Source organism: Rissa tridactyla, chromosome 1, assembly GCF_028500815.1.
Source record: "Rissa tridactyla isolate bRisTri1 chromosome 1, bRisTri1.patW.cur.20221130, whole genome shotgun sequence".
NCBI classification, from domain to species: domain Eukaryota; kingdom Metazoa; phylum Chordata; class Aves; order Charadriiformes; family Laridae; genus Rissa; species Rissa tridactyla.
In genome coordinates this window covers 189,586,295-189,612,822 of record NC_071466.1, presented here as the reverse complement: position 1 = coordinate 189,612,822, position 26,528 = coordinate 189,586,295, and the positions used below count along the sequence as shown (strand labels likewise).

At 43.4% G+C, this 26,528-nt stretch overlaps 2 protein-coding genes across 4 annotated transcripts in view; one reads left to right on the top strand and one right to left on the bottom strand.

Annotated features, from left to right (window-relative positions):
- The window catches only part of ZNF277 (zinc finger protein 277), a 58,177-nt gene extending 35,718 nt beyond the window's left edge, over positions 1–22,459 (bottom strand). Inside the window, exon 1 of the mRNA XM_054187920.1 lies at positions 22,383–22,459. Within this exon, the coding sequence (XP_054043895.1) occupies positions 22,383–22,428 (46 nt within the window). The 5' untranslated portion in view covers positions 22,429–22,459. The remainder of the gene's footprint in view (positions 1–22,382) is intronic.
- A 104-nt stretch (positions 22,460–22,563) lies between these two features.
- The window catches only part of DOCK4 (dedicator of cytokinesis 4), a 254,671-nt gene continuing 250,706 nt past the window's right edge, over positions 22,564–26,528 (top strand). For all 3 annotated transcript variants that reach the window (XM_054197685.1, XM_054197676.1, XM_054197691.1), the window contains exon 1: positions 22,564–22,839. In XM_054197685.1, the coding sequence (XP_054053660.1) occupies positions 22,803–22,839 (37 nt within the window). In that variant the 5' untranslated portion in view covers positions 22,564–22,802. The remainder of the gene's footprint in view (positions 22,840–26,528) is intronic.

Sequence of the window (26,528 nt, the reverse complement as noted above, 5' to 3'; positions counted from 1 at the left end):
TTTATTTATTGCACAGTACTTCTATCATTTTCTGATCGACTCTTGAAGGTCTGTATGCATTTGTCTTGCCTTTTTTTTCCCCATTAGCATCTCGCTTACTGTTCTGTGACAGAGGAAAAGACCATTGTTGATAAGGATTACTGCCACATGGAAGCTTACGCCCGCTGAAACACTTCCTAACTGTACAGATGTTGAGGAGGGGCCAGCCATGCCCCATGTGGAAAGGTCAATGACACGTGTTGGTACTATACTGCAGCGCTCAGGCACGGGTTGCTCAAATGACAGCACACCGAGGTGAGTCACCAGCTGATGTTCTCCATCAGGTTCGCTGCTGTTTGTAGTTCAACAGCTCAGTGCATTGCACAGAACTGCAGTAGTATTGCAAACAAGCAGACTGACACAGGGTTTATGTGCATTCCCCCCTATTTAAACAATAGCAATGTAAATTCATAAGCTCTTTCACTGGTATAAATTAGTGTAATTCATTAAGAAGGACTGTGTGACCGACAGATTTCAGCAGCTGTCCCCATTAGCCTAACGAAATTCCAGTTGTCTGGAGATAAACCATGGTGTTCATTTTCCAAACAAATCATATCTCAGTCTTTAGTAAGGTTTATCTTGGAAGCCAAATACCAATTTCAGTATGTATCTTCAATTTTAGCTACATCAATTTTTGATAGCAAAAGGAAAATAAAAGCAAACACAAAAGGCTCCCCAATAGTTCCTGCACTCTGAGGATGAAAACTAAAAAGAAAACATCATGGGTCTCCTTGACTCTCGTGATATGAAGTTAACTTGTGTAGCAGAAGAGTAAACTCCATACTCCATGCCTCCAAATTCCTGCAGTGACATGAACACCTCTGTAAAGAAATGAAATCTCACAGAATCACAGAATGGCTGAGGTTGGAAGGCACCTCTGGAGCTCATCTGGTCCAATTCCCCTGCTCAAGTAGGGCCACCCAGAGCCAGCTGCCCAGGACCATGTCCACGTGGCTTTTCAGTATCTCCAAGGATGGAGACTCCACAGCCTCTCTGGGCAACCTGCGGCAGTGCTTGGTTACCCTCACAGTGAAAAAGATGTTTCCTGATGTTCAGACAGAACCCCCTGGGTTTTGGTTTCTGAAGATATCTAAAGAATTAAGAAAAAGGCCTTCTCCCAAACCTATTATTTCGTCACACAGGCATTTTAAAATGTGTAAGGTTAAAGGTAGTTTAATTAACAATATTTATCAGATAGAAGAACCAATATATGACAATTTTCACCCACCAAAATTCACATATACATATTACACATTGGCAAACACACCAAACCTGATAACTTGATAACTTATCCACATGGAAAATTTGAAAAATAATTTAAAAAAAATCATAGCCAGTTAGCTTTTTTCCCCTAGGAAAATAAGCTAATGAAGCAGTGCTCCCCTCTATCCTCCACCTTTGAAATAACTGAAGAAGGGCTGCAGTTTCAGAGATGGACCTGGGAAGTTCCTAAAAGTTCTGTGAGAACTTTCAGATAAAGGTAAACGAAGAGGCACAGAGAGGGGAATGGGACTCTGCCATCCATCGCACACGCTGTTCAGCAGTGGCTGTCCAGCCAGCGTGGGCATGTAGCGCTCCACAGCAGCCACAGGATTGTGCTGACAGCTGCCCGAAGTGGGTGCTGCAGGGGACATACTGGGAGCCACAGGTGGGAACGGGTATTAAAACCATAGCAAATATGGCTTCATCGGTTCCATGCTGCTCCTGGCACAACTTATCTGCTCCACACAGCGGTTCAGGATTTACTTATGACATTTGAAAAATAAAACTTCCCCGAAAGGCAGTTGTTGGCTGAAGACTGATGGTCAGAGTACACTAAACTCAGTTTATCCGATAAAACTAAACAGCATGGAGAGATGGCAGCACACAGCGCATGGCATTACCTACAGCAATACAACGGCTGCTGGCGATCTAACATTTTTCCTCTTATAATTTTACCTGCACTTCAGCACATTCCCTTCCTCCGGACATTTCTTTTTTAGACTGGCATTGTATAAATTGTTCCACTTTTTCCTACTTTAAGAAAAGCAGCTGCTACACTAAATGGCAGAGCAATCCTCAGGAAAGGGTCAGCTCTCCCAAGCAAAACTGATGTTACCTGCAAGATTCTAGGTTTGTGCGTTCTTACCACTCAGTATTAGTTTGTAGCCTGAAGATTCATTAAAACATGTTTACAGAGAAAAGTAGAGCAACTTAATTTCCTTTGCAATTGCTGACTCTCACTGATGCCAAGAGAACTAAGAAGATACTCTGTCAGCCAGTTCAGCTGTGCCCAGTAAGCAGCTACACTGCTTTTTGTTCATTTTTGGTTTAGGTCTCTTGGAATGACCTATTTAAACATGTAGGAGTCTAAATAAACAAGCGCCTATCTGCTTCAACAAACCAACTTTCAAAAAATAGGTGTGTATGGCAGGAACTGCTACTCAACGCTGACAAGGAGCTGATACAGTAATTTAGCATGAGTACTCGGGAACAGCAATTGTTTGGGCTTGAAAAACAGAGCTGTTAATCTTTAATTGTAGTGGCAAGTTGCTGAAACGAATAAACTGGAGTGAAAATGTTTTTGCTGTTCAAATAGAGTAGCTAATACTAGAAGAGAATAACTTAAATATAGACTACTGGACCAGTTTGGCAACTGCATAAGCTTATGCAATTTATTTCAAAGGCACTTAAAGGAGGAGATGAGGGGAAAAACGAATCCATGAAAATATCTTTGTACTTATCTGCTGCAAAAAAACACTGGACGAGGGAATAAATGCACAGACCTGAACAAAGATGCACAGCCTTTAGCATAACACTTAATGGGCTAACACGTAACACAAACATCAAAATAGTACAAATAAAGCTAAGCATATTATTGAAATCTCTGCAAAAGCAGCTAATTCTTATTCTATATTTGGAGCAGAGTGGCCACAGGTACTAAAGAAAAGCTGTTAGCTAAAGCACAGCTAAGGGCTAACAGGGAAATAAAAACACTCAGACTGAGTTCCCGGATTCCACCAAGACTCCCACATGCAGAGACACTTGAAAATGACGGAAAGGCTTTTATCTTAAAATTTCCACAATATTCTCTTAAAAGTCCACATGAGTGACTTCACAGGGTCAGATTAAACATCTGTCTAGTGCAAGTGCCCTGGCTGACAGTGGCAAGAAGCAATTACCTAGGGAAGTGTATAAAAATAGGACAAACAAACAGTAATCACACAAATAGCATAGTCTTCCAGAAATCTGAGGGCAGACAGTTTAAGTCACAGGCTAACGAGTACATCCGTTTAACAGCATTTTATGGTTTTGTTTTTTTTTTCTCTGCCGCACTGTTGGAAATTGTTGGTCTGTCAACACCTACTAAAATCTGTGAGAACCTTTCATGCTCTCCTAATGGTCCTTCACTCCTTGTCCTTGTCCAACTGTTGGCTTGTTCTACTCTACCCTTCTTCATGTGCTGGGGTGAGGGGTGGCTTGAAAACGCCCAAGAGAAGAAGAAAATGGATTTCTAAATCAGCACCATTTTCCCTCAGTCTCTTCTCTATTTCTTTTTCATTCCTAGAATTTTGCTTGTTTTTAGGATTATTGAATTAACCACTGAATCATCTTCAGTGATTTCAAAGTCTCAGAGAAGTTGTGAATCAGGTGTTAATGTGCAAGACAGAGGACACATTCTTTGTGCTTGATCCCATGTGTGTTATTCTGCATTTGTTAACACTGAATAGCACCTTTTTTGTCCAGTTCACTCACATACCATGAGATTCTTCTGCAGCGCTTCAGTTGGCCCTCCCGCTTATCACTTAGGGGAAAAAGAAAAGTATTAACAGCAAAATTTATCACCTAACTCCCTTCCTATTTTTGTCTGTGGTGAACAGCACAGGGCCTAGGTCCCTATGAGAACAGAGCCCTATAAAATCCATCCATTAAGTTTCTGCCAAATCATCCTGTCACCACTGAGTTTTCCTCCTCTGCCTAACGGAAAAACAGCATGACTGTTATCCAAACAGATATCCCAAAGGCTTCACAGAAAGCCCACCGAACTCAGGAGCTAAGAAAATCCCTCTCTCATTCACAGAATTGACAGATGACACCATGTTGTTCAACCTTTAACTCAGAGCTAAAAAATGTCATTAGTAGAAAGAAGAGACTAGAGGAACATACTCTTTGAAAGAAAAGACTAAGAAGTACACTCAGTTCTTCAGGGGAAAATAAAATGGATACTTTGAAGACATTTGACAATAAGACGGTATGGAAAATGATTTGGATTACACAAATTACTTTCAAAACTAGAATACGCACTATTTTTTTGTTATAAGCAGCCATAGGATACCTAATGCAATGGAACCCTCATCCCTGCACAGGAACTCTACACACCATTACAACAGTGATAAAAGAAAATGAAAAAAAGGCTGCCTGATAGAGAAATTATGTGGCTGTATTTTATTTTAAGTGTTGTTATAATATAGACTAGTTAATCACAGTTAATGAAGCAACAGGCTCAGAATGGATTAATTTTCCTTACTGGAACATTTTTAGTTTCAAATACAATTGTTCTCAACTCAAAACTTAATGTTTGCACATTAAGTAAACATTACACCCACACAGTTATAATACAGACTGTAGCAGTACACGCAATGTACTCTACCTGCACAATCACACATGCAATTATCACAAAGCAATATGCCGTGTAATTTTATGGCCAAGACAATAGATGCGAGTATCAGAAAGAAAAGGAAGGAAAGATTCAGCATTTGAAGGTGAGCTGTAAAAGGCAAAGTTCTCCGAGATACTTTAGCCAGCGTAACAGCTTGCTGCCACCAAGAAGTGGAGGGATGTCTTGTTATCCTGTCTTCCTCCACCTTATCCTACCACTCCTAACTGTCTGCTATTGCCCTTCTGCTTGTGTTGGCTCCTAGGCTTGCCCCATCCTTTGATGAATCGATTCAACTCTTTAACCAGACAGAACTACTCACTTCTTTCTTTTTGCTCAATAATGTTGAAAAGGCTCACAGAAGAGTCCACCAAGTGCAAGAGCCAGCTAAGGAGTGCATGGTGAGAAGCAGCAAGATGAAACAGGACTTTCCTCTTCTCATCTCAGCTTCCTCCTCTCTTCTCAGCTTAACAGCCTCAGCTGTTCCTTGTAATTTTACCATAAGCATGCCCTATAAAGTCTGCAAGGTTCCTTCAAAAGGATTACACATAAAGGAAAAGAAAACACTAAGATTTTATCACTATGCTTCCTAAGAAGGACATCCAGCACTGGCTTCAGTTCTCAAAACCTACTGTTGTCAGCGTAGGCATATGTAATGCACTAAATGCAGTAAGAGCTGTAGTGCTTAATTCTTCTTGGTGGCACATCTGAACCATATGCTCTGACTAGATCTGGGGACAAGTTGAACACTGCTGCATAAATTCATTCTCTAACCAGGAAGCGGAGATACTGGGGTTCAGATCAATGAAATAACCTCACTATTACAACTCCTAACTCACATGGCTTGGCCCTGGCATGGAACCTGCAGCCACGACCCATGTGCCAGAGCTCAGGGAGAGGCAGAGCCCTCCAGCAGGCAACCAGCAAGCCGAAGGAGGAACTCCCTAAATTAATCTGCAGGGAATGCTGAGGAGAGGGGCACTCATACCCTTCTTTCTGAAGCTTTGCCACCAGATAAAAAGGAATGAGAATCACGAGAGCAGAAGGAAAGGACATAATGTAAGTCCAAAGGCAAGGATTTTTATCTAGGGTGGAAGGAATCTAACTCATTTAAAAAAGATTAAGCATTTTGTTATCAGATGAAGAATGCTCTGAAAATTCAAGACTCCACATTGTCTGAGAAATGAAATGATGAAAGAGGAACTCACACCAATTGGCTTAAGACACATATTTACAGGCTTCGTGTCATTTTTTGCAGTTTATAGCACAGCAACAAGGCTTTAGGTTGAAGAGTGTATTATGTAAATATAGACATGCAGAGTATATATTTATAAGCCCACTGTTGGTAACACAAGGATAATGAAACAAAATAAGAACATCTGTTGGAATGTTAAGTGTCTTTCTAATTAAATCCAGTAGTTGAATGAATCAATTCATTACTAACAAGTCTGGTTTATTATCTCATTAATACAGCTGGTTAATATTATGAGGAGATTAGCACAAGAACTTGAAATGATCCTAAACCAAAAATGAACGCAACAAAGATACACCAGCAAATCAAGGAGTCTAAACAACGAGTAAAAGACTGAGGTTTTTAGACATGTAAAAACAAAGGGAAGAAAGAATGACAGGAAAACAAAAGACACCTAGCAAACCTGGCACTCCACACTAACAGCATAACAGATGCCGCCTGGAAAGCAGAAAAGCTGAGCACCCTCCCCCATGCTCACACTGATTACATGGCAAAAATGTTTAGTTATCAAAATGACCAAACCCCCCAGACATGGTACATTAGGGAGCCAAGCTGGATTCCTATAGGTAATTCTGCACAAACCAGTGCTGCATTTAAAACTCTCTGGGAAATGAGTACTTCCATAGCTTTGTCTAGTATTCAAGGTTTTTTTGAGCTATAATGAAAAAGAGTATCGAGACGCACGGGCTTGACACTTGAAATACACACATGACAGCTTCCCTGTTTTGCAGCCTTGGCACTGCAGCATCTATTTGTTGGCACAGCAGCATTCCCTAATTTGTGGTCATATTCTTGGAAGAGATTTTATACTGATTACAGGATTTTTCCTTTGTTTTCTAGAGTATGAAAGATGGATGACTAATGACTCGCCAAATAAAGAGTATTCAAAAACAAAAATCAGAATAATAGAAATAAAACACCCTGTCATCATCTTCACCAGTACTACATGCAAATATGTTCCTTAGTGAAAGAAGAATCAACGTACATAACAATTCCCCAGCTCCACGTATTAAAGCGCTCAAGTACTTCTATTAAGTTGAATTATCATTGAGTCTGAGTTCATGAGGAATTATTTAGGTATTACTTCTGCTTGTTAACATACTATGAACGATATTTAGTTAAAATGCCCACGTGCTCTAGGAGACAACATATCCTGTAGCTTCCCCCAAGATCAGTCAGTCTCAGCCGTGCCCGGTTTTTCATTGAATGCAAATGAGCACTTCAAAAGAATACTTAATCCTACAGCTAAACCTTGTCAGTTTTACAGAAACCCTACATATTCCGTAGCTTCCACTGTCTGGGAATATGAGAATTGTACTCCATTCAAATGACAGTTTTAAGAAAAGCTGTGAGTTACCAAATCCTAATATCTCAGGACAGAGTTTCTATAGAGCAGGTGTCTGCTGGGAGCTGGAACTAACAGAAATACAACTGTGCTTAATAGCCATATTTAACAGGGCTGCTCTGTCGGGGAGCTTAGGATGTTGCAGTTTCATTAGCATTAACAAGTGTTGCTATGGGTACCGGAGCACAGGCATCAGAATACGAGTGAATAGAAGGAGTGGGAAAGTGATTAATAAAAATGTGAAGTGTTGGAATTTTAATAAAAAAAAAAGCAACGTGCTTGCCAATAAGATCATGTTTAAATAATAAACTACATGATTGCCCAGTTTACCAGCAGGTATATGCCACTGCTTGCCATCTTTCTGCTTGAGCCCAGGCAAACCCCTACCTCAACAAAAATAAAGACCAGAGCAAATCCACTGTTCTCGCATTGGGCGGGACACACATGCACACACACACACACACGAAAGTGACCCTAATAAGTATTCATAACAATATTTAAGTGATGATGTTAATATGCAATTTATAAATATTTAACACGTTACAGACAGGTTCTGTGCAAGCTCAGCGCCACATAATTACTTCATTCCTGGGTAAATGGCATGGACTTACATTAGCGTAACTAAATGTGGGGTTTGATATGTTGGTCAGAAACATGCAACAATATTTATCTACTTCAGAATGAAATTTTGAATAATTTTATTACATCCTTTACAGTTACTCTGACTTCTTACAACTGTTGTTAAGCAAAACTAGTACCATTTCTGTTTACAGAACACCTAAAGGGTGAAATGGTATAGCATTGCAGAAGCATCTGTGTCATACTCAAAATACAAAGCCAATTCCTACTCTTACCAAACTAGGAAAACATGTCTTACCCTAATTACTAAACAAATGCATGTTTACCCTTTTTTCCCCCCACCTTCCCTGTCCAAAAGTTGAAATGAAAAATGCACACTAATTCCCACAAGTGACAACCCATGTGATGAGTTATAGCAGAACTTCTGCTTTGCTGTTTCATTGAGTTTGGACTCTACTTACAGCAGGTATTTCTTTGATTTTAGCAACATCTTCAAAATATCTCCCAAGCCCTAACACGTCCACTCTCATCCACTTCTGCCAGTCAATAAATTCTTACTGATTCCTTTGGAGGTGCCTTAGGATTTACTCGTGTTACTTCCCTCAGCCACGGGTGCTGCTTTGGGCTCGCAGGACAGATTGTGCCCACGGTACGCAGTTTTTCATTACTCCCAAAAACGTTCTCTAGTTTCAGCACATTGGTCTTCCACACCTGTAGCTACACCTTCCTTTCTAACCCCCCTCTGCCCACTCCCCCAGGGTGCCCTTACCAGAGTCTTCCTCCTATGAACACCTTTAGTGCTCAGATCTCCTCATGGGTGTGACAGGAATCAGGAAATCAAGTTCAGTTTAATTACATTATGCAATTTTCCATAAAACTTATTTCCTTCTACCCCTCCCTCCGTTTGCTGCCCACTCCCCAAAAGCCCGGCAGTACAGAGGTGGCATGCATACGAGTTACAGCACCAGACACCAATCTCCCTTCATGCCCCTGGTCTCTCCTTCCAAGAACCTTTGTCATACAATCTCCCCAAAGCTTTTTCTTTCCTGAATTTTGGCTTTGGATGCAGTTTTCCTTGCAATCTCTGTGGTTAGTTTTACAAACGTTTATTTGTGCAAACATTTTGCTTACGTGAACAATCTTACTCAGTTCAGGGGGATATTTGACTTGTTATTCACCTCAATGTATTTGCAAGAAGAGAAATGTAGATCATAAATACATGGAGGCTGTCTTAAAGAATATCTGTAAAGAACTACATCTGTCTACACTTCTTTTTTTCAATAGAAAAGCAACAAAGCAAATCAAGATGACTCTGAAGTGGTACTCAATACTCACTGGTCTTCCCTGACATTTTCTCTGTACTTAAATGTTTAATTTTAAAAATTGATATTTATGAATCACTTTGGCTTCTATGAATTATTATAGTTATCTCCAGAATAATAGGGCACTTCAATAAAAAAGGTATTTTTGAAGTAAGCAATACTGACCTTTTCTTGTTTAGTGTGATTGATCACATGACAAGGTAGACATGGAGAGCTGAGATCCGTGTTATGTACTAAAATCAGGGATTAAGAAGCAATGATTAAACCTTACCCTATCATCTGGAAAGATTAACAAGGTAATTATGTAGCCTGACACTCAGAATGTTTAGTTACAAAGAAGAGGAAGAAAATATCCAACAGCATTTGTAATGGATGGACAAAAGTGACCATTCAGGTTCTTCTTTTGCACTTATCACCCAAATCTAATTAATGAAAATTAGTAGCTTTTTTCTGTTTAACTTGCTACTTAATACAAAGGCTTATCAAAGGCACCATAATAAAGCATAAACAATGCTCTTTTAAAGTTGGGGTATAAAGACTAAATTTCTGCTATTTTCACATGAAAACTAACTACTTAAAAAAAAAAAAAGTACAATTTTGTGCCAAGTTGATCAAGACTGTGATTTTAAAACTTTTAAAAATAAGCCCTGGAAGGTGTCACAAGTAAAGATGTGTATGCATTAGCATTTGTCTGTGTTACCACTGCCACTGTTCTGCTGACTCCCCCATAAACATTAGCAAGCTGGAAATAGGTACGTCTTAGTTTCCATTTACTGTGATTGTGACTTTAGTTCTTCCACAAAGAAGGGGTCTTAACAGTGTGTTTAATAAGGACAGTAATATTTCTTCATAGCTACAATTTATTTGCGGTGCCTTTAATAGCTACTGTACTAAGCCTCGTATCTTTTATGCCAGCACTGCTACACAAAATGTGTTAATTAGTTTACTCTTTGCTTCTTGTTACCATTATTTAGTAGAGATCAATAATTCTTCATTACAAGGATTTTCCTTATCTTTTCTCTTGTCACCTGTCCTTTTCCTCTAACAGGATTCAATTCCCAAGCGCATTTATCCTCTTGATGTTAAAAGGATTGCCTAGTGGTATTTTTAAATGATTGCTTTACATTCTGTAGCTAAAGGAAAGTCTGTGTAATTTTCCTTTAAAAACGCAAAGCCTGCTTTAGCCATTCCTATAAGACACCCCCATGTCATTATGACAGGAATTTTCACCATGCTGACTAAAATATTTGTATCACAGGGTTTATAACTCCTTAACACTGGTAGACGTTCCTTGAAAAAGGCAACTACTTGAGAAAACCAACTAAAAACAGTGTGAAATTTTCATTTGAAATGTCACTTTCATTTTTTTCAGACTCATATAAATGAGAAGTAACCTCAAAGTGCATCCTGAGAAGTCCCATTTCTGGGATCCTTGATGTATGTGGGTTTCATACCAACAGAATAGGTTGAAGTCTCTCTCAGGTATTCTGACTGAGCTTCCTGATACTCAGAAAGCCTTCAAGGCTGGATTGTTTAACCAAATTTTGTACTTAACTAAGAATTAGTATGAGGAAGAGGCCCTGTGGTGTTAGAAGCTCTGTGGTCTGTTGCTGCTTTCTCAGTGAACTGGAGCTTTTCCAGATGGAGAGTAGCAAAATAAGTTGTTTCTACTTTTAGAATCAAACCTCCATAAATTGGTATTCAAACTGGAAAAAACAATGGCTGAAAAGGAAAGTTCATTATAGCGTGCAGTGATGTGGATCAACATAGTTCAGCCTAATTGATATCTTAGCTCAGGAAAACAAAGCTTTGACTGTATTTCAAATAATCCACTATTTATACTCTTTATAAATAAATTTTTGAAAATTAATTTCAGAGGAAAGTATTTTCAAGTCAGAGCTCAAATACTAATGTCTTACAGATCAAAGGGACATCTCACAGCAGGCTATATCAAATTTCTGTGAGCGTATTCTGACTTTGTACCAGAGTTTGAAATAAATATTTTTGTGACACTGGACTTATTTCTCTTGTCCTTCACACATTCATTAAACATACAACACAAATCTTGACTTCTGAAGTATGATATACACTTACTAACCGATACTGCTAATGTAACTCATGGACATGGATGGCAAAATAATTGAAGTTAATTTCCTCAAGAAATAGAATTAGAATGTTAGAATTAGTGATACAAGTTGTTTATGTTTTTCAGGCAACATTTTGCTAACTGTATAAATACATGCAGACTCCTGAACATTAAATTAGTGCAGTAATAACACAGGCTGCATGCTTTCATCCCATATAAGACAAAATCAAATTAAAACCTCAAGCAGGATGTTTTCTGTTACATACCAGCCTTCAGAGAAAAAGCTCTATCTCATTTATTCATGCATTACTGAGTCATAATAAAATTCAGCGCTGGCACACTGGTCAAGACAAATGCTAGCAAAATGCTCGGGTGACAGCAGCATCACTTATTACCGCACGCATTTGTTTCATAACCATTCCTGTTTTCATATTGTGAGTCTTCTGCACTCCCACTGCGGGACTGCCAGGGCTGACCTGGGGCACACGCTACGAGCTTTGGCAGGAGTCCTGAATTTCAGGATGCTGCCCTGTGCTTCCTTGCGCTGCCCACCTCTTCCTGCATCCCAGCATAGCTCTGACCCACACGGGAGTCCGGCAGTCCCCCATCATCCTCCAGCCGCATCGCACATTGGCTGGATTCAGAGAGCAGTTTTGTTGCTCCAACTGCTCTCCAAATCCGATGTGAATTGGATTTGTCCGGAGTCCAGACACATATGAAACGCATCCCAACCCCCTGCAAAGACATCCGGGTCTAAACCAAGGGGCACTGCTTCAGACAGCTTTGAAACACCTGCACGTTGAGGCTGTTTGGTGTGGGAAGACTGACTAATCCAAAGCAAAAATGTCAAACCATGTAATAGAGATGCAGGGACAGTAGCACCGTTTGTCTTTATCTACTGCGCCTTATTATTTGTTCACGTAGACAGAGCCACACCATACCATACCGGCTTGTGAGGTTGAAACAGATGGCATATCCAGTTATAAAGCTTCTATACCACAGGGATAAAGAGCTTTTAACCCGCTCCTACTACACAGGGCAAGAAGCAGAAGTAGCTACTCCTTGGGGACAGAGCCACCGATGACAAATGGGAGGATGACATCTCAATGAGCAAGGATCAAAAAGAAGCAGCTGGGCCATTTCACACTGGTCACTCTCTGTCAGTCATAAAAATCAGAGAAAAATACACAAAAGTGGAAAAAAAACCATTCGGAAGAGATGGTCCAGTGAAAACACATGGAAAAAAATCAAAAGGAAAGTTCAAGAAATCCAGTTGAAATATATTACTGAGGACAGGTATTTGAGAGTTTTGGACCACTGAAGCCACTGACAAAGCATCTACTACAATTTCTCATTTACAGGTCAACTATTGCAAAATATGAGGATAGAGTGGCAAACAAGCAGTGAACATGGAATTACCTACTGGGAAACCAGGCCTTGATACCAATGATCAGACATCAGACTTGCAACTATACCGTTCCCTATAGTGCCAGAAAATTAAAAGTTGACAGTTACTGCTGTACACTGATGATTTAAAATCCTTTATAATCAGAGAAAAACACAATGCCCTTTTCATTTATTTCATAATTACAATTTGACTGCCATAACATGTAGCATGTTTTGAAAAATCAATAAAGACTCCAGTTGAGCACTCCTGGCTCCACACCATAATCAGAGCATCAAATGTGGGTACTACTTCTGTGCGCAGTAGTTTGAGCACTCCACATTCGCACAGCAAAGAAGTGTTATGGCTTATACTACAGGGCACAAATCTACTGCCCTATCAAGTGGGGCAGAGAGACTCCCTAACATGGAACTGTATTGCATAAATAGCCACACGCATTACATTTGTACTCCTATGTAGTGTCTGGTATATTCTTATTAGGAAAATTGCTTGCACACCCCCGAATTACCTAACCCTACTCTTTAGCAGTTTGGCATCTTTCAAAAATTTTTGTGTTATATTGCAAGCTAAGCAGCACAGTTTCAGTCTGGTTATGCGGTTTTGATGGTACTGACCAATACATTATTTAATTCAACAGTTATCAGGTCACCAGACACTAGTGTTTCCTCTCAAGTTAGTGTAATGAATTACTGATGAATTACTGATGACTCAAAACAACAATTCTGTAAAGAACACGCACTTTCACATATACATTCCCTGACTTCAGTGAGACACCGGTCAGGATGATGTGCCCAACTCTTTGCGGGCACAGACCTGCACAAAACTATCTCCATTTTTTCCCTCCCAGTTCTTTAATGCTATGCTCTTTCCCACATTGTGTGGGGCTTTTATTGATGCAATATTTAAAGCTATTTTAAAAGGTCCATAGAAAGACATACAAATGCTTCCAGGCTTTTCTCCCGGCTTCAACCTACTGGGAGTTTGTGGATGAGAACATGAAGCAGAAACTGCAGAGAGCCTCGGAACAATTGCAGTTTTAGGATGCAGATATTCACACGAAGATGTAGAGTCCTAGCACAGGTTGCAAGACAGGACGTGGTGGAAGGAGGCACACAGGGCTGGGAATGGTTGTGAAGGCTGTTTGGACAGACAAGAATTTCACCTATACTGAAGTTAAAATATTTAATAATTTTGTAACATTTAAGTCCTTTTTTTCCTTTCCTACTGCCCGCTCTTATCACGACCATACCCCAGTTTAAGCCCTGTATCCCTTCACCAAGAAAGCTGGCGAAAGTCTTAAAGGGAGAACATAACCGCCCGTTTATACGACAGGCACACCTTATGGCAGACATCACTGGCTACAAGGACTTACAGGTTTGGTGCTCCTCCAGAAAACCAGTGTTCCCCATTAAAAACCAAACCAAACCAAAACAGTGAACAAGTGTTTCAGTAGGCATAACAAAGTATCCTGACATCTGCGTCACACTTAGAACATTCAAAAAACATGTAACACCTCCCTGGTCCGCACCTCTACATCTAAATAAAGCACGTCCACATCTATTATTTGTTCAGGCAATGAGAAAGCCTTTCAGGTAAGAAGCAGGTATTTGCTAATACTGATTAAATCCTTTAAACTGTCTCAGTCTGTAGACTGAGGAACCACCACTCACTGCTGCTCCACTGCAGGTAACAGAAGGCCTGAGCAGAGATTTCAAACAACTTAAAGGCTTTAACACGCAAAACAAGTTATCCTGTTTAACCTGTTCTGTGGTCCACAGGCACATGCTCACCAGGTAGCCTGAAGCAGCTTACTTCTCAAAGAGCTCCAATTAGTATATAGAGCAGCTGATACTTGGTAGTTTGTTCGCATATCAAAGCCTTTACCTGCTACTGAGCAGGCAAGAATTGGCTTAGATTACTGGAATTAAAGCCAGCTCTATGTCCACTAGTACACGGTGATATTATATCTAAGAGATAAAGGCCATCCATCTTCTCTTTTTAAGCTATAAAAGTTTTCTAAATTCAGAGAAAACCAAACAACAAGCCTTTATTGGGCATTTTTGGAGAACAGAACTCTGTCTTGATCTAACGGCAGCTACACATTCATGCTGAGGTGTGGGGGACACCCCTTTGTCTTCAGATAAAATACAGTGCACGTTTGTAACACAATTATCTGTAAAATTATGGCAGGATCACAGGCAGTTCAGATATGTATTACCAAGCAATACAGTCCATTACTTATTTTATTAATCCATTACTACCCATTTAATGAAATACTTAGTTTCACTTGTATATTCTCCCTTCATCAGTTTTTTTAAGAAATGTGCTGTGGAAGGCTAAAGCCATTAAAATCTTATTGTAACATGACATGAAAGGATTTTTCCTTTTTACTCTTCAAACACAGAAGCACATAAAAGGTTATTTTACCAACCATAACTCAGTAATTTCCAGCCCTCCATAAGATCCACTTGCTTATCAGGTAACCATCCAAAATGACTATGAGATTGCATTTTTAATTAAAAATCACAACAAATGTTCTTAAAACATTTTTAAATAACACTGTTTTAGGAGATTCATTCTTGTAGTCATATTAAAATAAATTGTGTTACACTTACAGAATTAATTAGTGAACTTATCCTCCAGGTGTAATTGCTAGTCATTCAGTTCACAATAATTAACCTCTGTCAAACCAAGATCTTTTGTGAATCCTTGAAAGCTGGAGAGGGACTTTTTACAGGGCATGTAGTGATAGGATGAGGGGTAATGGCTTCAAACTAGAAGAGGTTAGATTTAGATCAGATATGGGGAAGAAATTTTTCACTACGAGGGTGGTAAGGCACTAGAACAGGTTGCCCAGGGGAGTTGTGGATGCCCCATCCCTGGAAGTGTTCAAGGCCAGGCTGGATGGGGCTTTGAGCAACCTGGTCTAGTGGGAGGTGTCCCTGCCCATGGCAGCGGGGTTGGAACTAGATGATCTTTAAGGTCCCTTCCAACCAAGACCATTCTATGATTCTATGAAGCTTATAATGCCCAGTGGTAGAAGGAATCTCTTCTTCTTGTGTCCAAAATCTATGGTACAGTGGAAGCCCCAGGTCTTGAAATCCTCCACTGAACACATAGATTTAACCCAAGCAATGGATCACCGGTGGATCTAGATGTGTGGAAGCCCCCCCGTGGGAGAACAACTGAGGATGCAACCATGTGTGTGAATATTTGGAACTGGCTGGGGCTTTATGGAAGGGTACCGAGCAGGATACCAACCTCTAAAACCATCAAACAGAAACAGGAAGATGGGTGGACTGTGTAAGCTCATTAGGCTAATGTCCGAAGGAACTCTGATGAACAAACAGACAAGAAGTGGCAGGGTATGCTTGGGTCAACGGCTGCTCTGTCACCTTGCTGGGGTTTTCACCCATGTCAGCGTGCAGCCAGCAGCTCCCTATTCACAACGATGCATGCTGTGGATGTTTGAAGAGGGAAGAGGTAACCCGCTCACTCGGGGCTGATCTGCGTAGGAGGGGTAGTATAAGGATGTGTGGCATAGGAGGGCATCTAGTTCACTACTTTATTTGGTTAAAGGCTATTCAGTATAAAAGAAATAACAAGTAAGAAGGAAACTGGCAGATAACACACAAACATACACAAACAATACGCAGGTGATAACAGAGACAGTAAGATGTGTTTGGTCACTACAGGAACTAATGTCATTAAAGGAACTACTCAGACAGCCTTGCACAGGTTGAACCTGAACTTTGTCACTGCTAGGGAAGGGGAAATGTGATTATCATATGTATTATGGTATATTTGAGGGTGTTTGTGGAATTGTGTGAAGCTCGCTATGGGGTATCAGAAGAGGCTTCTGGGATTATGTTTAGCTTATTATGAGAAATTCAGAGGAGGGGCCAAAGGAAAAAAGGGCAGGATCGTGGGGAAAACACGTCAGAAAATGAAGGTAGGGAATAAAAAGGGCCAGTTGCATCTAAACAGGCTGCTGGTGGGCACACTTTTCTGGTCAAACCCTGCACCTGATCACCAAGGTCAATACTTTCTTGTTACTAAATCCTTTCCTTTAATACTTTTTTGTGTAACTAACTCACCCTCTGTCCTACGTGTGATACTGCTAAAAGGCCTAAGAGCCAGCAGTTGCCTCACAAGGCCTGCAAGGTCCAGGAACCAGCAACTAGAGGGACCACGGTGTGTCCACGTTTTCCTAGTGAATTTAACCCTGTATGCATTGTGCGTGTATGTGTAATTTGCTAGCAAGGTTCAAACTGGAGTAGCCAGTGAGCAGAAGGAGACCTGTTATCTGGAGAGACTGAAGGTCTGAGTCAGAGGCTGGGCAAGGGGCCCAGGCCCAGCCATGGTCAGAGTCGACGCCTGGCAAGGCAGCCCAGCCAAAGCACTTAGAGACTCTGCTAGTATTTGAGAGAACCATGACTGTGAGACAAGTGTGAATGCATGTATCCATTTTGATAGCCAACACCAAGTCAGATTTGCTATCGAACAGGAGGAAACCTACATTCTGGGTAGAGGGCCCAGGCAGACATATCAGATGGGTACAGAGGCCATGGTAATGTCCAAGGGATCCATGAATGTGCACGTGCTCCTAAATCGGACAGTGAGGGTGTCTACTCAGTGTCTATGGTGTTATGCACTTCAATCCTCATCAGTCTTCGCCACCCTAAATGGGACTCAAGAGTACCATCCTCCTTGATCCTACACATCTTGAAAACAGGCTTTAGGGCAGGGCACAGCTACGTACATTGCTGCTGTTGCCATCTCCCTCCCTGTCTGGCTCTCCCAGGGAAAGGGAATCAGAAAGGGAGTAAGAGAAGAAGTTTCCCTTTCTGGAAGAGCCATAAGTGGCCAGAGGTCACTGCTGGGGAATCCCTTCAATCGCTCCTTCAGCAGGGCTACCCTGATGCATGCAGAAGCTTTGTGCAAAGTGCTCTGCAGCACCATACCCCTTAACACAGCTTGGAGTAGCAAATGTGAAGGAAGCATCACTACAATGCTGTCGTCAGGAGTCACTGATAACCTGGGGACATAACTTAAGAGTGGAAAAAGGGAAGCACTTGTCTACTCCCCTCCTCACTTCCCAGCTTGCAAAACAGAAATGAATCAGCAACATGGAAGCCAAATCCCATCTGCATTTTAGCCCATGGGACGCAAGAAGTGCTGCACTTCTCCCACTCCCGAAAGTTTTTGCGTGGACCTTTACCTACAAAAAGCTCAGTAAGCAGGAGAGCTACAGAGAAACTTCATCTTTCTGACTCCTAATTTGCTCCTGCCTAAGAGCAGAGATGAGAGCCAGGTACCTCATGTGGCAGTCGTGCTTTGATGCTTTGCCTCACAGCCTTTCATGCCGTTGTGACTCCATCAGACCTAATGAAGTTTTATCCTAGGAAAGAAGGTGCAGGGACTACAAAGAGAGATCACACATGGGGAGGGCCAGGAGTGGAAAGGGGATGATACACAGGACTTAGAGGTGGAAAAGCACAAAAAATCTAAAAATAAAATAAAATACGGAGAGCAGGGGTGAAAACAGGATCCAGAACCAGTTTGTGTACGACAGCTGATGAGATGTATGGCAGCAGGACTGGAATGCTGGGGCCAAAGGATGAGCTGTGGGCAGCGGAGGATGGCAGTTCAGAAGGGAAAGGGGCAGGACAAAAGGAGTAACCGAGCTGGGTGCGGGAGAGAGCACGGGCAGGAGGGACCGGATTAATGCTGGAGAGTAACCAGCTGAAGAACTATCATTAGAGGATCATAGGGGCCTTCTAGAGGCAGATGACAGCTCAGGAACAGAGACAATGAGTGAGAAATGAAAAGCAGGCTCAAAACAGCTGAGACGTCAGCGTGAAAGGCTGGAGACCCACAAAGGACAAAAGTGCTCGGTGCAAAAGTGAAGAGACAAGCCAGATCAAGCCCTTTTTTTGCTGATACACAAGCAGATGGGGAGAATCACAAAAAAGTTTATGAAGAAAATTAACTAGAAGCTAAAATGCCCGACAAGACCTCACACTGGCAGAGGCCGGAGCAGCAGAGGGGATGCCCCAAAGGCACAATGATGAGACGGCAAGCCAGCTTCTGGCAGCCAACACCAGAAACAGGGCAGAAAGGGTGCTAAGATGTGCAGGCCAAGAACTAGCTAAAGTTCATGTGAGCTTTAGCTAACATGATAAACTACTGGGCAGGACACGAGAAACAGCTGAACATAAATAACAGAGTGAGGAGCTGGTATAAGTTACCGAGAGCATGGTGAGGAAGGGCTGGCTCTCAGGTAGTTAAGAGGAGGTTACATGAAAGGCGGCCTGGCTCCACAAAAACTTGGAGGGGATGGTACTGGGAGTTTTTGGGGAGTGAAATCTTGCAAGGCCAACAAGGCCGAGGTATCCGTGTCGGTGAGATGGTGTGAGGCTGAGATGGCTCAGATAAGAGCATGAGAAATAGGAGACTTGGTTATGCATCAGGTGGAAATTGTTAAGCTGGAGCAGTTGGTGAGCAGGAGGAGACCCTCACCTGGAAAGACTCGGTGTCTGAGCCAGTGGCTGGGTAAGGGACCCAAGGTCCAGGAAAGGATATGAAACAGACTTAGAGCCCGTGCTGATATTCAAGTGGCTCGCAAACATGGGGGTGCTTGCGAATGTAAGGAGGAATTGTGTTTTCCCTAGTGAATGTCAATCCTGATCAATCAGAAGGGCGGAACAACACTGGGCTATCCCTGCTTTTGTTTATGCAAGTGCTGTCGGAGTTTACGAGGGTATGATAAAGGCATTGCTTTGTGGGTGCCTGTGTGGCCAACCGTTTCAGTTTCTCAGGTGCACGCTCAGCCTTGTCCCTGGCCAGACCTGCAGGCAGGAACAGCAGCAGCTGCATCCATCGACCCAGATGGAGAAGCCTCTCAGGTCTGAGAGCACATGGGGATGGCTTTCAGTGACCAGGAAAGAGGGATCCCTGGACCCCAGAGTCCACTGGGTTGAGCAGCTCTCATAGCATCCTTAGGGAGAGGATGCTATGGGATCCTCAACAGAGGGAACTGTTGAGGGAGTTAAGCTAAAGAAGCGATGCTCACAGTATCAGGAACAAAACAACTTTCACTAAAAGTATCCTCTATGCAGCAATGAGGAAAGGTAGACTTGTGCAAGACCAGTCAAACTTTAGTTTTCCGCAGTAAACTGAATTCCCTTAAAAATGGCACACAAGAGATAGACGTGGAAAGAATAACACGCAGTGCTCTGGCATGGTGCACTCCAGCAGGATGGTATTAAAAAGCATTTGAGCACATTAAGACCCCGAGTGGGAAACTGTAACTGTCAGACTGCCGATGAAGCTATAAAAGACACACTTCCAGAAGAAATCTCATTTTAAAATCTATTGACAGATGCTGTAAGAAATGCTGATATGTAGCATAATTAATCCAGACTGAACAAATTGTACTGTGGATGGTGATGTGTTTATTACAAGCCACTTGGTGAAGGCTGCTGGAGGGAACTAACTAGAAAGCAACACTGTCCTGAATTAGAATATACAAGCACAGGCTTTCCTGTAAATAGGAAACAGCAAGACAGGAAGAAATATGTTATATGTCTTTGGAGACATAGACTGTCTCTAAAGAAGTGACATGCCTTCTCAGGTGCACATGCAAGTACAAGATGTTGCTAGAGCGATTAGCTTTGTAGAAATGAAACCCCTGAAAGAATAAGGATTTTGCTCAGAGACAGTGAAATGATAAATATTAGGGTGAGCTATTTCTTTGCCCAGAGACAACGTGATTTATAGTATAAGAGCTGTTCACCCTAAACGACTGGGCTTTACAGGAATAATTTTGAAAAGGCTATTTCAGCTATTGGGCAGTCTTGTCTTTGTTCAAGGGAAGAAGAAAGACGGGCTCTGAGCCCAGTACAAACATGCTGAAGTTAGTCATGGTTAACATGACAGACAGCAGTTACAAGGCTGTGGCAGAATTTCATGACTCCCAGCCAGCATGTTGGCAGCCCTCTCTTAGGGAGACAAGGAGAGCTTGGATGTACGTGGAAGTCTATAGGCTGAGGTGGAAGTTAATTTAGCTTGGCACCTATTACTTTGATTTTCAATAGTGACTTTTACACATTTCTTCACCTAAAGACTCCGAAGGATCTGCCAGGGGATGCAAAGCAAGTTTGGGAGCAAAGACACTGAAAGTTCACTAATCCTTTCAATGAGTGTTTGAGCCCACTAATAGGAAAACAACCCAGGCCTCTGAATTCCGACGGAACAAACTTTTTTTTCATACCGGTGCCAGTGCCTTTAGAAGAGTTTCCCGGAAAAACCTCAGGGTAACATCCTCGTCTCTACTATTCCACAGACCTTATATATGATTTCACACAGAAGACCTGCACAGACAAAAGTGCATGTCCTTTTCAGCAGTTAAAACAGCACAACTTTGCGATTACAGCAGCGTGGAAGTGCTCTGGAAGGGTCTGGCTTTTCACATAGGAGAGGCTCACACCAACACACCGTAACACATAAATAAAGTATGAGTACTGCTTTAACTACTAGCTTAAAATACTTTTATGAACAGAAGCAGAGTACATACTAAAGAAACAACACCGAGGTCACTTAAAAGATCACGCTACCAAAAGATCACTCACTACTAAAGTTTGACAACTAGAAGGATAAACACAGAATAAGTGTGTTCTAACTTTAGGTTTGAAACTGTCTGCTGGCACATGACTTTTCCTTATGTTCTGTCCTTCACACTATTGGCGACTTAAAAATTCAACATAACTTGACAGTAGAAGCTAAAAGACAACCTGAACTGAAAAAAAAAATGGCACCACTTTCCTCTCTTAAATGTGAAAACATTAAACTCTTTTTTTCGTTCGGATCAAACCGAATCCTCCCCTAAAATTTCTAGTTACCAGTTCAGAGTAATGATTTGCTTGGAGAACACTTTTTTAAAACCAGGCGTACTCATCTGAGTGACAGCCTGTACCTGGCGAGGCCTTGCAGAACAGCTTCATATCACTGGAGTTTCCCTCCTTTTTTCCATCCGTTCCTTCCCCCAGGACCTAAAGATCTAGCTCAAGCTCTTGCTCCTGCCTCACAGTGCCCGGGTTTCTCTAACGAGGATCAGTTCGGCCTGAGGATTTCTAAGGTGAGCTCTAGCAAAGCTGCTTCTAAAGGGACATGGACATACAGGCCTCTCAACAAGGACGGAGACCTCGCTGTTCTTGCTGCTTATGGTGCCTGGCTTAGCCTGGCTGTCACCCCCGACCGCCCGTTTCTGCTCCTCGCTGCGCACCGGCTGCTTTTCTTCATCTCTGCGCGCGGACGTGCTGAGGCACGGATGGATGTGAGAAGTCAGACGACCAGCCTGACCGATGTCCCACCTCCGGGGGGACAGCCTGACCGATGTCCCACCTCCCCGCCACGCCGCCGGCACCGCGTCCCACTCCAGCACAACTCGCTGTTGACACCTCTCCCGGCCCCGCAGCCCCACGCGCCGAACGCGGGGCTCGGCTAAGAGGAGGAACGGCACCGGCAGGACCAGAAGGTGTTGCCGGGAGGCGCGGACGGGGCTGCCCGGGGCTCTCCTCACAAGCCCGCCCCCACGAGCCGGGCCCTGACGGCTCCCGCCTGTCCCACGCGTGTCCCCCGCGTGTCCCCCGCGTGTCCCCCGCTCCCCGCTGCCCACCTGAAAAGAGGGGACCGAGGGGTCCCGCAGCGCACTCACCTCCCCGGCCCGCCGCCGGCCCGCCGGCCCCACAGGAGGCTGCCATGCTGCCGCCGCCGCCGCTCCTCCCGCCCGGGTCGGAGGCGGCCTCCGGCAGCCGAGCTCCGCCCCGCCCCGCCCCGCCCCGCCGGGGAGCGCGGGGCCGGCCGGGGCTCGTAGTCTCTCCCCCAGCCGCGGGCGACGAGGGGCGCGGCCGCGCCGAGGCACTACGTTCCCCGGCGTGCAGCGGGACGGGGGATATAAGCGGCTGGCGGCGAGCGCGCCTCGGTCAGTCCGTTCGTCCGTCTGTCAGCCCGCCCGCACAATGCCTTCTCCGCCGGGGCCGGGCAGCCGCGGCTGAGGGGCAGCGGGCGCGCTCGCCGGCCACCTCTCCCGGCGGAGGGGCTGCTGGCCGCGGGGGAGGGGACGCACGCCGCCAGCATGTGGATACCCACGGAGCACGAGAAGTACGGCGTGGGTGAGTGGAGAGTGGGAGCGCCGGGGGGATCGGGAGCGGGGAGCGCATCCCGCGGCGGGGCGGGCTCGCCCCCGCGGGACCAGCGTGGGCTGCTGCCGGCTCCCGCGGGAGCGGAGGCAGCGCCCTGCCCGTCCGAGCGGCCGTGGGGGTCGGAGGTCCCCCTGGGGCGGTGGGGGGGACTGGGGAGGGTGGGGGGGAAGAGCGGTCCCTTCCCCAGGGGCGCAACAAAGGGCGGCCGATGCCCGAGCAGCGGCTCCGGCGCCTCCCGTCGCTGCCCGGGGATGGGGCCGGTCCCCCGCCTCCGAGGCGGGCGCTTCGGCTTCTTCCCGAACAAAGCAGCCTTAAAAATATATACGTATATGACGCTGGGAGCGGCGACCCGGCGGCGGGAGAGGGTCCCCGCCGGTGCCGGCGGCGCCCGGGGGGGAGCGGGGCCGCGGGCATTGTTCACGCGTCGGGGGTTTTGTGGCGGCTTTGGGGGAAACCAGACAAAGTGTCGCTTGCGGGAGTCGCGCTTTTCCCTGCCCGTTTGCCCAACTCCGCCCGGTGCGCGGCTCTGAAGCCCGTTGATTTGACTTCCGAAGTGATCGAGGAGGCTCGCTGTGATTGTTTTTGACACCACCTATTAAGACCGCCAGCACTCTGGTGGCTGGTCCCGGACAATAGCCCCCACTCCGACACGGATGCGGCTGAGCTGTTACACAGACCTACCAGCCCAGTAAGCGGCTTTCCGTCTGTTTACGGCGCGTTTGGACGCGGAGTTGTGCCGATGACAGGAAAAGCAGGAGGAGCGTGGAGCCCTCCTTTGTTTTTGTGTGTGTCTCTGTGTGTCTGTGTGTGTGTGTAGCAGCGCTCCGGCGAGCAATTAGCGCGGCAGGCAGCCCCGTGCGGGGCTGCTCCGTCCCATTTGGAGTTGAGCCCAGATGTGGCCGGCGTCCTCCGGCCGTTAAATTATAGAGATCATCGATGGAATTTATTTTCTTGACTTCTTTATTTGCCAGGTCACAGCTGGGTTGCAAGGTATTGATGAGTCCTGCCACCCTCCTTTCTTTACGAGGATGGGCAGAGGCTTAAAAACCACTCTGAGACTCCCTGGAATGGCATGTTGGATATTAGCAGTCAAGTATTCCAAGCTGCAGCCCTCCTTTCGGTCTATTTGTTGTGGTTTGTGGTTGTTGTTTTTTTTAATTTTTATTTTTGAGCATAGTATGCTATTTCACAACTGAAGCATTTCTTTTTCTTCGTGATTAATGAGATAAAAATTACTATGGAGCATCTTTTCTAACACTGAAAACAAGCAGCCAAACCCTGTTCCCTTTATTTGAATAACTGTTCCCTGGTTGCTAAACAATTAAGTGATATCCTTTAAACCTTTTCAGGTACTTACACAGGGATCACTGTCCAGCTTTTCCTTGCTTACCAGGGTTGCTGTCACTGAAATTTTATGCCTGCTAAAGAGATACAGTTGTGATTTCTCAATAGTGGGCTTCCTCTTGATCAACGAGAAAATGTAGTTCACTACAAAGATCCTCTTTATTTGTGTAAATATAATATAGTCACAGAAAGATGCTTATTCTTATTTAAATTCATTCCATGGTTTTCTGTGATTTGCCTTCCAAAGACTATTCAAGATAGTAACAAAAAGCCACTGTTCAATTTGGGTCCTCTGTACCCCTAGGATGGGGCATGATATCGTAGTTTGTATGACTACTGCAAAATGTTGAAATACTAACCTAAAGTAATTTAGTTTTTCTCTTAGACTGTGTTTTATGCTGTGTGCTCACTCACCTGCATGATGAGTGCTGTCTGCAAAATCTTCACACCCAATTATCGTATGAGCTATTGTGCTCTATAGCAGTAGTAGGGGAGGCAGGAGAAGTTGTATCTTGCCATATAATTCTTTAAACTTCATGTAAAGTGAATTTTGTAGATCAAACTTGCATTTTGCACCACAGACCTGCGTATGTATTTTCTTTTTTTTAGTGATGGGATTACTATGTTTCCATACATTTTTTTAATACTGATGCATTTATCTGCCCTGTTAAAATGGGTGCATTATAAAACCCCCTGGAGGATCCCGATTAGTTGTACCAAGCATATGTATCCTTTATACAAAGAGCTCAGGGTTTGCATCCCCATCAGACCTCATCTGCATTTTCAATCTGAATTTTGCAGCACATGCTGTGTGCTGCACATTTCTACTGTGACATGCCAAAATGGATGAATAACCAGGCAACAGCCACCTGGTTGCACTGAAGGGTTGCTGGTAACCAGGTGGCTGTTGCTCACTTGCACAGCCTGACTGATTCCCACTTTGAGGGGTAGTTAATACAAGTAACAATCTTCTTCAAATTTTTAAACTTCTGCCTGCTGGCCACTGATAATATCTAATTGCTTTTTACTGAGCAGCTTGCTTTACTCTGAGTTCATTTACTTGTAGGCAGCCACGCTGCCAGTTCATTTCCTAGTAGATAGACATACTACCATAATGAAGGACATTATTACACTTAAATGTGACACCCTTTGTACTGCAGTTAGGTGTTTTTGTTTCTAAGGCTATAGATTTTGTCAGTTATGTATTATGCCTGAGGATGCTAAAGGTGAAACAAGCATTGAAATATTTCTGTTTCTGAGAAAGTTTGCTTTGTGTGGGTTTTGATATCTTTATTTTCAGAACAGAAGGTTAAACTTCTGTATTTCACTTTGAAATTCCATATGTTTTGAATCACACCTTCATCTGTTGTGTCAAACTAGTGATGGCATCGCACAAAGGATCCAGTGGTCAGTTATGCGGAGTATTTAGCACAAAGTATGCTGATGTAAGGTTAGGAGAGGTATGATTTTTTTTGCTGTTATGGTATCTAAATCTGGTAGATGTCAAATGGAACTGGCTTACATAAATTCTGTGTGATGTTGTAAGTGAATTTACAACCTAACAGAACAATGTTGTTTAGAACAATAACCAACCCCTTTGTTAAAACGAGTCATTTAAGACTGCATAGCTGTGGATGCTCCATAGGCAGCAAACTGGTAAGTGTAGCTTTCAAAGGTGACTCTTAGTGGTTGGTGCAAACTGGAAACTTTTATCTGTAATAAATGAATTGCAGAACTATGTAATTATTTGGTAGCTGCTGTTTGGAATAAAGATACAAGTTCTGTTAGATAGCCTGAATATAGAGGATCAGTTTTTATTTCTGTCTTCCTAGATTTACATACTGCCATATCATCTGATTCCTTTAATTTACCAAAATCTATAAGGATGGTGTTATGCTTTCTGGAATGTAGGTGAATTCACTTTTTTCTATTGAGCATGAAGCTTCTCACAATTCCTCAGGAAGGCATTTTTTGGATTAGGACAGAAAGATTAATTAAGGAGAATAATTAAAAACAGTTGCCCAATGCATAATCTAATTTATAAGCAGAATGGTATTCCAGATCCTAAAGTCATTCCGTACAGCGAAATGTACTAATTTAGCTCAGACAAGATTAAATACTCCTTGGTATTTTTAGTGTGGTTAAGCCATAAATCTGCCTTCCCAAGGGGGTATGAAGTGTGGCCATCTCCTATTTTATAGCTAGTGAAATGGAAGGATCAAATGACTGTGTGCTGTAAGCTGAGGTTTATAGGAGGAAAAAGACAGGGGTGTATTAGTTGATCACAGGAGCAGTATTGACTTGAACATAGACAA